Source organism: Anomaloglossus baeobatrachus, chromosome 4, assembly GCF_048569485.1.
Source record: "Anomaloglossus baeobatrachus isolate aAnoBae1 chromosome 4, aAnoBae1.hap1, whole genome shotgun sequence".
Lineage (NCBI taxonomy): Eukaryota > Metazoa > Chordata > Amphibia > Anura > Aromobatidae > Anomaloglossus > Anomaloglossus baeobatrachus.
The window spans coordinates 320555122-320569861 of record NC_134356.1 but is presented as its reverse complement, the minus strand read 5'-3'; the positions used below and the strand labels follow the sequence as shown (position 1 = coordinate 320569861).

Below are 14740 nucleotides of genomic sequence, written 5' to 3'. Positions count from 1 at the left end.
CAGACGAGCCTTTGGGGTTGGTGGTGTTACAGTGTGGGCAGGTATATATATATATAGTCAATTCAGAACTGCCCTACACTTTGTGAATGGTACAGTAACAAGCCCCTACTACTTGAATAACATCATTAATTCAATCATTGTACCTCTGCATGAACAATATACCTTAATGGACAACAATGCTCCAGCTCATAAAAGTTGCATTATTAGGGAATGGCTGCTGGAGACTGAGTTACTTCAAATAGAGAGGCCTGAACTTTCTCCAGACTTGAATCCCATAGAAAACCTGTGGGATCAGCTGAGTTGCTGTATAGAGGCTCATAACTCTGTACCACAGAACCCTACTGAACTTAGGGCTACCCTTCAAGAAGAGTGGGATGCCATGCCTCAGCAGACAATAACTCAACTTGTGAACAACATGAGACGTCGTTGTCAAGCTATAATTGAGGCTCAAGGCCACATGACAAGTTATTGAGACAATGACCTATTTTTTGGGTTGCTAACTACCTGCCTGTTCTGCTTGGTGCAGATGTCTTCAGGCACAAAACGGTCACAGAGAACTCCTACCAGTGATTCTGTGACTTCTTATTATGTCAAATCAACAGAGCAACAGCTTCTCTTCTGCTCTGTCCATGGGGCATAACTACAGATGTCAAGCTGAATGACAGCTGATTCCCTGCTTCCCAACTGGGGTCAATCAGCATGACATCAGAAGTTATGCCCCATCGACATACCAGAGCGGCAGAGGAAGAGCTGCTCTGTTGATGTGAAGTAGCAAAATCGGGTAGGTAGTTAGCAACATGATAGTTCTTAGGCCCATATTAAAGGGAATCTGTTAGCAGGTTTTTGCCACCTCATCTGACTGCAACATAATGTAGGCAAGGTGATTCTGAATCCAACGGTATATCACTTAAGGTGGTGTCACACATAGCGACGGCGACAACGAAGTCGCTGCTAAGTCACCATTTTCTGTGACGTAGCAGCAACGACCCGTCGCTGTCGCTGTGTGTGACATCCAGCAACGACCTGGCCCCTGCTGTGAGGTCGCTGGACGTTGCTGAATGTCCTGCTTCATTTTTTGGACGTTGCTCTCCCACTGTGAAGCACACATCGCTGTGTGTGACAGCGAGAGAGCGACGAACTGAAGCGAGCAGGGAGCCGGCGTCTGGCAGCCTGCGGTAAGCTGTAACCAAGGTAAACATCGGGTAACCAAGCGAAGTGCTTCGCCTGTTACCCGATATTTACCTTGGTTACTAGCGTCCGCCGCTCTCAGGCTGCCAGTGCCGGCTCCCTGCTCCCTGCACGCGTAGCCAGAGTACACATGGGGTAAATAAGCAAAGGTTTGCTTATTAACCCGATGTGTACTCTGGCTAGGAGTGCAGGGAGCCAGCGCTAAGCGATGTGCGCTGGTAATCAAGGTAAATATCGGGTAACCAGCGAAGCATTTTGCTTGGTTACCCGATATTTACCTTAGTTATCAAGCGCAGCATCACTTCTGTGCGTCACTGCTGGCTGGGGGCTGGTCACTGGTCACTGGCGAGATCTGCCTGTTTGACAGCTCACCAGCGACCATGTAACGACACAGCAGCGATCCTGATAAGGTAGGTTGTCAGTCGTGATCGCTCCTGCGTCGCTACGTGTGACCCTAGCTTTAGATCACGGGGTGCAGCCTTTCTGAAACAATGAAAGAATTTAGATTTAGGAACATAGCAGGGCTTCCCCGTTCACACTAGGCTCTGTATAGAGATTGTGCATTAACTCTGAGGTGGCAATCACAGCAGACGGTGTGTTGGACTGCCCTGCACTTAAAGGTACCGTCACACATAACGAGATCGCTAGCGAGATCGCTGCTGAGTCACAGTTTTGTGACGCAGTAGCGATCCCGTTAGCAATGTCGTTATGTGTGACATCTACCAGCGATCAGGCCCCTGCTGTGAGATCGATAGTCGTTGCAGACTGGTCCAGGTCATTTTCTTCAAAGGCGATGTCATACTGGGCAGGACACATCGCTGTGTTTGACACTGTGTGACTGGGTCACAGTGACTGCTGAGATCGTTATACAGGTCGCTACTGCGACCTGTATCGTTCCTGCATCGTTGGTAAGGTCTGACTGTGTGACATCTCACCAGCGACCTCCCAGCGATCTTTATCAGGTTGCATCGTTTTCGGGATCGCTGGTAAGTCGTTGTGTGTGACTGGGCCTTTAGTTTCTAGTCTTGTAATGTTAATCAGAGTGTAATAAACCCTTTAGTTTAAGTAAACAGTTGCACACACACTGATAAGAGAAGCTCAGTTGTTTTTTTGTGTTTTTTTTAACTCTTACAGCATGATGTTCACAGCTTACATAGCAAAAACCGTCTGAAAGATTTCCTTTAAAATAGTCCTGGAATTCCCCTTTAATTAGATGTCAAAATTTTCCTTGAAACAATTATCACTAAAATTGCCCCAATTCCTGCATCAAAAGAGGTGGTTTTTTTTTTTTTTTTTTAATTTTCCATCTAAGTAGTTTTTTTTTAGTAGAACAAGTGGCATATTTCATTAGTGCCATTTTCTTATTGACTAACACAATTTCTTCTGGAATGAATTCCAAACAACAAATAGTTTAAACATTATTCCTAGCAGGTTATTTACACTGTTTTCTTGATTGATCGGACAAAAACTTTGCAGGCCCCTACCACATTTGTACCCTGTGGCAGTCATCAGCTGGCATTTGAATGTTGGCATTCTGGGTGCCTCTGGTGTTCACAAGGCTCCCAGAATGTCATGACAGACGTTGCACCATAATATCGATATATAGCGGACACCTTCTAAAAGCTAGAGGACCAGAAAGATGGCATTCAAGTAACTACTAAGAAAGTTCGACTGCCACCAAATACCAAGAAGCTATTTGTTCATCTCTAGGGTTTACTCTGCAGTTAAAGGGAATCTGTCAATAGGTTTTTTCTACCTCATCTGAAAGCAGCATGATGTAGGCAAAGAGATTCTGAATTCAATGGTGTATCATTTAGATTACGGTCTGCAGCCGATCTGATACAATCAGAATTTTTAGGTTTAAGGCGGGCTTTGCACACTACGACATCGCAGCCCGATGCTGCGATGCCGAGTGCGATAGTGCCCGCCCCCGTCGCAGCAGCGATATGTGGTGATAGCTGGCGTAGCGAAAGTTATCGCTACGCCAGCTTCACACACACACTCACCTGCCGTGCGACGTCCCTGTGGCCGGCGACCCGCCTCCTTGTTAAGGGGGCGGGTCGTGCGGCGTCACTGCGACGTCACACGGCAGGCAGCCAATCAGAGCGGAGGGGCGGAGATGAGCAGGATGTAAACATCCTGCCCACCTCCTTCCTTCCGCATATCCTACGGAAGCCGCAGTGAGGCCGGTAGGAGACGTTCCTCGCTCCTGCGACTTCACACACAGCGATGTGTGATGCCGCAGGAGCGAGGAACAACATCGGACCGTCGCGTCAGCGTAATCATGGATTACGCCGACGCTGCACCGATGATACGATTACGACGCTTTTGCGCTCGTTAATCGTATCATCCAGCCTTTACACACTGCGATGTCGCATGCGATGCCGGAAGTGCGTCATTTTCAATTTGACCCCACCGACATCGCACCTGCGATGTCGCAGTGTGCAAAGTGCCCCTTAGGCTCAGTCACACACAACGACTTACCAGCGATCCCGAAAACGATGCGACCTGATAGGGATCGCAGGTAAGTCGCAGGTGAGATGTCACACAGTCAGATCTTACCAGTGATGCAGGAACAATACAGGTCGCAGTAGCGACCTGTATAACGATCTCAGCAGTCACTGTGACCCTGTCACACAGTGTCAAACACAGCGATGTGTCCCGCTCAGCAGGACATCGCCTTTGAAGAAAATGGCCTGGACCATTCTGCTAGGACTAGAGATCTCACAGCAGAGGCCTGATCGCTGGTAGGCGTCACACATAACAAGATCGCTAACGAGATTGCTACTGCGTCACAGAATCCATGACTCAGCTGCGATCTCGCTAGCGATCTCGTTATGTGTGATGGTACCTTTAGTTGTGTAGCAGATTGCACATTGACAGTAAGGTGTCAATCACAGCAGGAGGCTTGTCGGACTGCTGTGCACGTGAGTTTCTAGTCCTTTAATGTAAGGGCTGCTTAAACAAATATAGCAAATAATGAAAAGTTTGGACTGTGATAAAACAGGCATGCTTGAACTTTCTGTGTTAACCCTTATAGCATGCTGGCTTCAGCTTACAAAGCAAAAACTGCTGACAGATGCCCTTTAAGTTACCTTGCGGTAAGTATTCAGGGGATATGTACAAATACAAAAATACCACCTATCCTGTTTTTTTTTTTAAATTTTATAAGTTTTTTACACAAATGAAACAGTTTAATTATGGGGGAAAAAAACGTCAATTTTATGTTACTGGATCCTGAGAGCCATCATTTAATTTATTTTATAGATACTATATTTGTTTAAGGGGTTTGGTATTTGCTGGATAAGTTATCAATTTTAGGGCACAGTCAGACGGCAGTACAACTTTTCCAAGGATTGCATCACAATCCTCAGGCTGGTCGTCGGCTCTCCTGACCCCAGTGTCAGAGCATGTATTTCTGTGCAGCTGTCAAGCTTGGGTCAGGAGAGCTGACGGCCACTACAAGCATTGCAATACGATCGTCGTCCGTGTTATACAGTCATCTGACTGTACCTTTATTTGTAGCAATTTAGGTTTCAGATATTTTATTTACTAATTGTTATAATTTTTTTAGGTGGAAAATAGCAGCAAATCTGCCAGTTTTTAACATATGAGTTTCCTTTTGTGCCCCTTGTGTTACTTAAGCAGCAATTTTTTTTCATTGCTTGTGTAATGTTTTGGAATAGATGATATTAAAGAACATTATTGTCTGTCAGTGTTAAGATGTTGTGCAACCTATTAGACCATGACTCTTGCAAGGCTTAGTACACAGATACCTACAGATGACATGGGAGACATTTTTAGGCCCCTAACTGCCACATTTCAAGGTGCATTTGACCAAAACGAGGAGTCCCCCTACCCACCAAACGCCTTATATTTTGCAGTTTCTATTGATTGTAGCATCTAATGGGTTAAAGTGTGGGTATTTGAAGACACCTCATAATGTGTTAGAGCCTAACTGCAGTGCAGATCTCATGGATACACTGAGCAGTACCCACAAGATCATTATGACTTATCGAACCATCATTGTGTGGCAGTGCACTCATGACGGATATATACATCATATGACTTGAGTCCCAAAACTTTAGAAATGGCTTTTTAACCTATTCCAGACTGATAGATCTCCATTACTTTATCATTTGTTCCTTAATGTCATTGGATCGCAGCATGATCTCAAGCTTTGAGGATCTTTTGGTCTTCTTCACTTTGTTAGGCAGGTCCTATTTAAGTGATTTCTTGATTGAGAACAGGTGTGGGCAGTAATCAAGCCTGGTTGTGGCTAGGGACATTGAACTCAGCTTCCCAAAGATGTGATAAACCATAGTTAATTTATGTTTTAAGAGGGAAGGGGGGAAATCAGTTTTTCACACAGGGCCCTGTAGATTTGGATTTTTTTCCCTTAATAATACAGACCTTCATTTATACCCTGCATTTTGTGTTTACTTGTGTTATCTTTGTCTAATACTTACATTTATTTGGTGATCTGAAACATTTAAGTGTGACAAACATGCAAAAGAATAAGAAATTAGGAAGGGGGCAAACACTTTCACACCACTGTGAGTACTCGAAGGAAACAAGGTTGCCAGTGCTGCAAAGCAACAGTACCAATCACTGGGCCAGTCTGATATATCTATATATATATCTATCTGCTGGTATATATTTATGTATGTGGGGTATCTATTGCTGTTTATAGTTCTGTTTACAAGTTAATTTATTACTGGCATTTATCTATACGTTTTACTTATTGCTGAAGGGAGAAGAAAAGTTCTTCTTCACCCTCAAGCTGAACAAAATTTAGAAAGCCCCCTTAATGGATCAATATCTTAATGGTAGGAAGAGCACTCATAAGTGTGAAATTTTCAGCTTTCTAAATCTGGGATATGTCTAATAGTCAAATGCGTCTTCACAAAATATGGTAAGGCTATATCTTCCAGGGAAATAAAATGATAGTGACAAAAGTGATGAAGACAAATGCACTTTGCCATCGGTATGAGGATTCGTCAACTCAAGTGTGAACCCAGCTCGAAGCAAATAAGACACAGTCATGATGAAATGACAGGTCAGCTTTAGTACAAGACAATACCAAATGTTGGATTCTTACTGAGGTTGATCCCACAATGATCTCTCTGGAAAACTGCTGATATGGTTGTCTTTTTCCATGTGTGCTATTAATTCTGTTTTTGACTGAAACTTCTCTTGACAGCCATGACATCGACACTGATGGATTTGCCTTCTAATAAAATTCACTAATTTGACTTGCTGATAAAACTTCAGTCCTGTCAAGCACAAAACAATACAAGTCAGTAGAATCAGGGTTTGTATTGCTAGAAGTCAGTTAAGCATATCAAGAGCAGTCACAAACGATATCAATGTAAATTGAATGCATTCATCACATTGCATTTAGTAGAGCTTGTCAGGTTTTCAGTTCTCCTTGAATTCTCCTGCACATTTCTGTTAGAACTAGAACAATTTTCTTCCATTCCTTAGGAATGACTTACCATCATATATATATTTATATATATAATTTTATATATATATATATATATATATATATATATATACTAGAAGGTGGCCCGATTCTACGCATCGGGTATTCTAGAATTTACGTATTGTGTAGTTCATGTATGATTTTTGTTATATATATATATATAGAGAGAGATGTTGTTGTCTGTAGTTACCAAGTGTTTGTGTAGGCGCTGTACATGTTCTGGGTGTTGTCTGGGTGTGACGGGGGGTGAGAGCGGTGTTGTATGTGTGTTGCGTGTGTTGCGTTGTTTGTGGAGCGCTGTGTGTCTGTAGCGTTGTGTGTGTGTTGCGCGGTTTGTGTGTGTGTGGTGTGTTTTGGGGGGAGGTATGTTTTGGGCAATGTGTGTGTTGTGCGGTATGTGCGTATATTTGTGTGTGCCGCGGTGTTTGTGTGTTGGGTGTTGTGTGTGTGCAGCGTTGTCTGTGTGTGTGGGTGTCTGTGTAGGGCAGTTGTTTGTGGTTCCCAGTGTGTGTGTGTGTGTGTGGTGTGTTGTGCAGTGCGCGCGCGTGTGTGTGTGTGTGTGTGTGTGTGTGTGCATCAGCCTCTCTTCTCTCAGCCTACCTCTCCCAGCCTCCCTCCTCCCAGCCTCCCTCAGCATCAGCCTCCCTCTCCCAGCCTCCCCAGCATCAGCCTCCGCCAGCATCAGCCTCTCTCCTTCCAGCCTCCTCCAGCATCAGCCTCCCTCTCCCAGCCTTCCCCAGGATCAGCCTCTCTCCTCCCAGCCTCCGTCCTCCCAGCCTTCCCCAGCATCAGCTTTCCCCTCCCAGCCTCCCTCAGCATCAGCCTTCCCCAGCATCAGCCTCTCTCCTCCCAGCCTCAGCCTCTCTCCTTCCAGCCTCCCCCAGCATCAGCCTCTCTCCTTCCAGCTTCCCTCAGCATCAGCCTCCCCTTCCCAGCCTTCCCCAGGATCAGCCTCTCTCCTCCCAGCCTCCTTCCTCCCAGCCTCCTTCCTCCCAGCCTCCCTCAGCATCAGCCTTCTGCTCCCAGTCTCCCCCAGCATCAGCCTCCCCATGCATCAGCCTCCACCAGCATCAGCCTCTCTCCTTCCAGCCTCTTTCCTTCCAGCCTCCCCCAGCATCAGCCTCCCCTTCCCAGCCTTCCCCAGGCTCAGCCTCTCTCCTCCCAGCCTCCTTCCTCCCAGCCTCCCTCTCCCAGCCTCCCTCAGCATCAGCCTTCCGCTCCCAGTTTCCCCCAGCATCAGCCTCCCCAAGCATCAGCCTCCACCAGCATCAGCCTCTCTCCTTCCAGCCTCCCCCAGCATCAGCCTCTCTCCTTCCAGCCTCCCTCAGCATCAGCCTCCCGTTCCCAGCCTTCCCCAGGATCAGCCTCTCTCCTCCCAGCCTCCTTCCTCCCAGCCTCCCTCAGCATCAGCCTTCCCCTCCCAGTCTCCCCCAGCATCAGCCTCCCCAAGCATCAGCCTCCACCAGCATTAGCCTCTCTCCTTCCAGCCTCCCCCAGCATCAGCCTCCCCATGCATCAGCCTCCACCAGCATCAGCCTCTCTCCTTCCAGCCTCTCTCCTTCCAGCCTCCCCCAGCATCAGCCTCCCCTTCCCAGCCTTCCCCAGGATCAGCCTCTCTCCTCCCAGCCTCCTTCCTCCCAGCCTCCCTCTCCCAGCCTCCCTCAGCATCAGCCTTCCGCTCCCAGCCTCCCCAAGCATCAGCCTCCACCAGCATCAGCCTCCCTCGTCCCAGCCTCCCCCTCCCAGCCTCCCCCAGCATCAGCCTCTCTCCTCCCAGCCTTCCCCATGATCAGCCTCTCTGCTCCCAGCCTCCTCCAGCATGCCGTGCTCCTCTGTCGACACTCACACACCCGATCGCATCCACTCACACACACCCGATCGCATCCACTCACACACACCCGATCGCATCCACTCACACACACCCGATCGCATCCACTCACACACACCCGATCGCATCCACTCACACACACCCGATCGCATCCACTCACACACACCCGATCGCATACACTCACACACACAGACACTGACGATATCGCACATACGTGCTTATACTCACAACATCCGGGGATATCACATGCTTCTGGCCATGTGATCCTCCGGCAGGTCCTGGAAGATCACAACAGCACAGTATCGTGTGTGCCGCGGTGTTTGTGTGTTGGGTGTTGTGTGTGTGCAGCGTTGTCTGTGTGTGTGGGTGTCTGTGTAGGGCAGTTGTTTGTGGTTCCCAGTGTGTGTGTGTGTGTGTGGTGTGTTGTGCAGTGCGCGCGCGTGTGTGTGTGTGTGTGTGTGTGTGCATCAGCCTCTCTTCTCTCAGCCTACCTCTCCCAGCCTCCCTCCTCCCAGCCTCCCTCAGCATCAGCCTCCCTCTCCCAGCCTCCCCAGCATCAGCCTCCGCCAGCATCAGCCTCTCTCCTTCCAGCCTCCTCCAGCATCAGCCTCCCTCTCCCAGCCTTCCCCAGGATCAGCCTCTCTCCTCCCAGCCTCCGTCCTCCCAGCCTTCCCCAGCATCAGCTTTCCCCTCCCAGCCTCCCTCAGCATCAGCCTTCCCCAGCATCAGCCTCTCTCCTCCCAGCCTCAGCCTCTCTCCTTCCAGCCTCCCCCAGCATCAGCCTCTCTCCTTCCAGCTTCCCTCAGCATCAGCCTCCCCTTCCCAGCCTTCCCCAGGATCAGCCTCTCTCCTCCCAGCCTCCTTCCTCCCAGCCTCCTTCCTCCCAGCCTCCCTCAGCATCAGCCTTCTGCTCCCAGTCTCCCCCAGCATCAGCCTCCCCATGCATCAGCCTCCACCAGCATCAGCCTCTCTCCTTCCAGCCTCTCTCCTTCCAGCCTCCCCCAGCATCAGCCTCCCCTTCCCAGCCTTCCCCAGGCTCAGCCTCTCTCCTCCCAGCCTCCTTCCTCCCAGCCTCCCTCTCCCAGCCTCCCTCAGCATCAGCCTTCCGCTCCCAGTTTCCCCCAGCATCAGCCTCCCCAAGCATCAGCCTCCACCAGCATCAGCCTCTCTCCTTCCAGCCTCCCCCAGCATCAGCCTCTCTCCTTCCAGCCTCCCTCAGCATCAGCCTCCCGTTCCCAGCCTTCCCCAGGATCAGCCTCTCTCCTCCCAGCCTCCTTCCTCCCAGCCTCCCTCAGCATCAGCCTTCCCCTCCCAGTCTCCCCCAGCATCAGCCTCCCCAAGCATCAGCCTCCACCAGCATTAGCCTCTCTCCTTCCAGCCTCCCCCAGCATCAGCCTCCCCATGCATCAGCCTCCACCAGCATCAGCCTCTCTCCTTCCAGCCTCTCTCCTTCCAGCCTCCCCCAGCATCAGCCTCCCCTTCCCAGCCTTCCCCAGGATCAGCCTCTCTCCTCCCAGCCTCCCTCTCCCAGCCTCCCTCAGCATCAGCCTTCCGCTCCCAGCCTCCCCAAGCATCAGCCTCCACCAGCATCAGCCTCCCTCGTCCCAGCCTCCCCCTCCCAGCCTCCCCCAGCATCAGCCTCTCTCCTCCCAGCCTTCCCCATGATCAGCCTCTCTGCTCCCAGCCTCCTCCAGCATGCCGTGCTCCTCTGTCGACACTCACACACCCGATCGCATCCACTCACACACACCCGATCGCATCCACTCACACACACCCGATCGCATCCACTCACACACACCCGATCGCATCCACTCACACACACCCGATCGCATCCACTCACACACACCCGATCGCATCCACTCACACACACCCGATCGCATCCACTCACACACACCCGATCGCATACACTCACACACACAGACACTGACGATATCGCACATACGTGCTTATACTCACAACATCCGGGGATATCACATGCTTCTGGCCATGTGATCCTCCGGCAGGTCCTGGAAGATCACAACAGCACAGTATCGTGTGTGCCGCGGTGTTTGTGTGTTGGGTGTTGTGTGTGTGCAGCGTTGTCTGTGTGTGTGGGTGTCTGTGTAGGGCAGTTGTTTGTGGTTCCCAGTGTGTGTGTGTGTGTGTGGTGTGTTGTGCAGTGCGCGCGCGTGTGTGTGTGTGTGTGTGTGTGTGCATCAGCCTCTCTTCTCTCAGCCTACCTCTCCCAGCCTCCCTCCTCCCAGCCTCCCTCAGCATCAGCCTCCCTCTCCCAGCCTCCCCAGCATCAGCCTCCGCCAGCATCAGCCTCTCTCCTTCCAGCCTCCTCCAGCATCAGCCTCCCTCTCCCAGCCTTCCCCAGGATCAGCCTCTCTCCTCCCAGCCTCCGTCCTCCCAGCCTTCCCCAGCATCAGCTTTCCCCTCCCAGCCTCCCTCAGCATCAGCCTTCCCCAGCATCAGCCTCTCTCCTCCCAGCCTCAGCCTCTCTCCTTCCAGCCTCCCCCAGCATCAGCCTCTCTCCTTCCAGCTTCCCTCAGCATCAGCCTCCCCTTCCCAGCCTTCCCCAGGATCAGCCTCTCTCCTCCCAGCCTCCTTCCTCCCAGCCTCCTTCCTCCCAGCCTCCCTCAGCATCAGCCTTCTGCTCCCAGTCTCCCCCAGCATCAGCCTCCCCATGCATCAGCCTCCACCAGCATCAGCCTCTCTCCTTCCAGCCTCTCTCCTTCCAGCCTCCCCCAGCATCAGCCTCCCCTTCCCAGCCTTCCCCAGGATCAGCCTCTCTCCTCCCAGCCTCCTTCCTCCCAGCCTCCCTCTCCCAGCCTCCCTCAGCATCAGCCTTCCGCTCCCAGTTTCCCCCAGCATCAGCCTCCCCAAGCATCAGCCTCCACCAGCATCAGCCTCTCTCCTTCCAGCCTCCCCCAGCATCAGCCTCTCTCCTTCCAGCCTCCCTCAGCATCAGCCTCCCGTTCCCAGCCTTCCCCAGGATCAGCCTCTCTCCTCCCAGCCTCCTTCCTCCCAGCCTCCCTCAGCATCAGCCTTCTCCTCCCAGTCTCCCCCAGCATCAGCCTCCCCAAGCATCAGCCTCCACCAGCATTAGCCTCTCTCCTTCCAGCCTCCCCCAGCATCAGCCTCCCCATGCATCAGCCTCCACCAGCATCAGCCTCTCTCCTTCCAGCCTCTCTCCTTCCAGCCTCCCCCAGCATCAGCCTCCCCTTCCCAGCCTTCCCCAGGATCAGCCTCTCTCCTCCCAGCCTCCTTCCTCCCAGCCTCCCTCTCCCAGCCTCCCTCAGCATCAGCCTTCCGCTCCCAGCCTCCCCAAGCATCAGCCTCCACCAGCATCAGCCTCCCTCGTCCCAGCCTCCCCCTCCCAGCCTCCCCCAGCATCAGCCTCTCTCCTCCCAGCCTTCCCCATGATCAGCCTCTCTGCTCCCAGCCTCCTCCAGCACGCCGTGCTCCTCTGTCGACACTCACACACCCGATCGCATCCACTCACACACACCCGATCGCATCCACTCACACACACCCGATCGCATCCACTCACACACACCCGATCGCATCCACTCACACACACCCGATCGCATCCACTCACACACACCCGATCGCATCCACTCACACACACCCGATCGCATCCACTCACACACACCCGATCGCATCCACTCACACACACCCGATCGCATCCACTCACACACACCCGATCGCATACACTCACACACACCCGATCGCATACACTCACACACACCCGATCGCATACACTCACACACACAGACACTGATGATATCGCACATACGTGCTTATACTCACAACATCCGGGGATATCACATGCTTCTGGCCATGTGATCCTCCGGCAGGTCCTGGAAGATCACAACAGCACAGTATCGCCGCCGAGAAGCAAGCGATATCCCAGGATGTTGTGAGTATGTGGATGCGATGTGATGTGTGTGTGTGAGTGAGTGTGATCTGATTTGTGTGTGTGTATGTGTGTGCTGTTATGTGTGTGCTGTTATGTGTGTGCTGTTATGTGTGTGCTGTTATGTGTGTGCTGTTATGTGTCTGTATTTTCCGCCGCTGCAGGACCTTGATGTGTGGATGCGATGTGATGTGTGTGTGAGGTGTGTATGAGAGTGAGTGTGAGCCGGTGTACACTGTTAACTATGATACACATCGGGTAACTAAGGGACCTTAGTTACCCGATGTGTATAATGGTTACCAGCTTTCACGGCCTCCGTGAAGATCCCAGCATCGCAAGGTTATGTGTGGCGCTGCTGGGATCCTGACGGAGCCGGTGTAGAAGCAAGAGATATCCCAGCATGTTGTGATGTGTGAGGTGTGTGTGAGAGTGAGTGTGAGAGTGAGTGTGATCTGATGTGTGTGTGTGTACTCACCTGGGAATCGGGGCTCCGTGTCAGTTGGGCCAGAGCGAGCGTGCATTGCGTGAGGGGGGCGGGGCCTGCAGAGAGCCGGGGCGAGAGGCCAATCCGTGTGGGGGGGCGGGGCCATGGCGAGCCCAGCGGCCAATCAGCTTTGTGTCACCGTAAGGACACAATTTCGGAGCATGACAGCCAGACAGATAGCCAGACAGACAGACAGACAGACAGACAGACAGAATAAGGCAATTAGATATATATATATATATATATATATATATATATATATATAGACTTTCTATGGGCTGGTGCTTGAAGCACCTATGAAATATGGTAACAATCTATAACCCTTGTACCGAACCTAGATAGTAATCTACAACTTTGCAAAAAATGTTCTTGTTGCTTTGCACGTTTGGTTTGTGACCACCAACAGTAAATATATTTTAGGGTATGTGCACACGTTGCTTTTTTTTCCGCGCGGAAAAAAACGCACCCTCTGGCAGAGGGGAGAATTGTAAACAATGCTTTTTGAGAAACAACGCATCGAAAACGCATGCGTTTTTCATGCGTTTTTCATGCGTTTTTCATGCGTTTTTCATGCGTTTTTTTAGGTGCGTTTTTTAAGACTTGTCAGTGATAATAAAGTTGGTTGAACACAGACCTTTGGAAAAAAAAACCTGTGATGTCATTTCCTTCTCCACATTCTGTTTGGATAAATGGGAGGGCTTGGAATGGAAGGAGCACCATTTGAATTTTGGAAAAGTTGAAATAAACTTCGCGCACCAAGCCCCTTAGGTACCTATACATCAGAAAACCCCCACAAGTGACCCCATTTTGGAATCTGCACCCATCAAGGATTTTATTCAGGAGTATATTAAGCATTTTGAATCCACAGCTACTTCACCCAAAATGTTGCTGTAGCAACAATATTCTCACTTTTAGGCCCGCTTCACATGTCAGTGAAAAACACTGACGTTTTTCACTGGCGTGTAAAACACGCACATGTCCCTCCGTGTGCCGTGAATCACGGCACACGTGGGTTGTCTAAGTGCAATCCGGGCTCCGTTCTCCGTGGCCCGTGATTGCACTTAGAGATTAACTCACCTGCACCCGCTCCCGCTCTCCATGGTGCTGATCGCTCCCGCGGTGCAGCATCCGGCCGGCGCTGACCCCCGCAGCAGCTGCTTCCGGGTCGGCTGTGTCGTGCATCATGAATATGCGCGACAATAATGAGCCGGCACAGAAGGAACAGGGAGGACGGGCTGCAGAGGACATCGCTGGACGCCGGGTGAGTTAAAATGTTTTTTATTTTAAAAGCACGTTTTTTTCTGGCACGTGTTTCACGGATCACACCACTGCGTGGTCCGTGGGACATCAGTGATGCCAGAAAAAAATGGACATGTCTCCGTGCGGCAATCACGCACACGCGGGTACGCCGCATGGAGACACGTGCAGTGAAAAATCACTGACGTGTGAGCAGACCCATTCATTATAATGGGTCTGCGTATGTCAGTGATCCTGGTACGTTTAAAAAAAAGCACAAACGTCCCAGAATCACTGACGTGTGAAAGGGGCCTAAGGCTATGTGGCCATGATCCAGCGACACGGCGTCTAGTACACAGTGCCAGCCTTCCTGCAGCTGCCCATGCCCACGATTTGGGTTCAGGCTGCTGTGGAGCTCTATGCTACCTGCAGAGAACACTCGTCTCCGCAGCATAAATTGACATGCTGAGGCTCGGGAAGCCACGCTACCGGTCAGTTTATGCTGCGGAGAAAAGAAGCACAGTGGGCATGGGATCTCCAAAAATCCTTCCACTGTGCTTCTACTGCACAACGCAGCGTTATGGACGCAGGGAAAACACTCAGCGCCCATAACGC

General features: G+C 51.1%; 1 protein-coding gene across 2 annotated transcripts in view; it reads right to left on the bottom strand.

The window, feature by feature from the left end:
• Positions 1-14740, bottom strand: part of ZNF277 (zinc finger protein 277) — a 153591-nt gene that overhangs the window by 8073 nt on the left and 130778 nt on the right. For both annotated transcript variants that reach the window (XM_075345009.1, XM_075345010.1), the window contains exon 11: positions 6290-6464. In XM_075345009.1, the coding sequence (XP_075201124.1) occupies positions 6290-6464 (175 nt within the window). The remainder of the gene's footprint in view (positions 1-6289; positions 6465-14740) is intronic.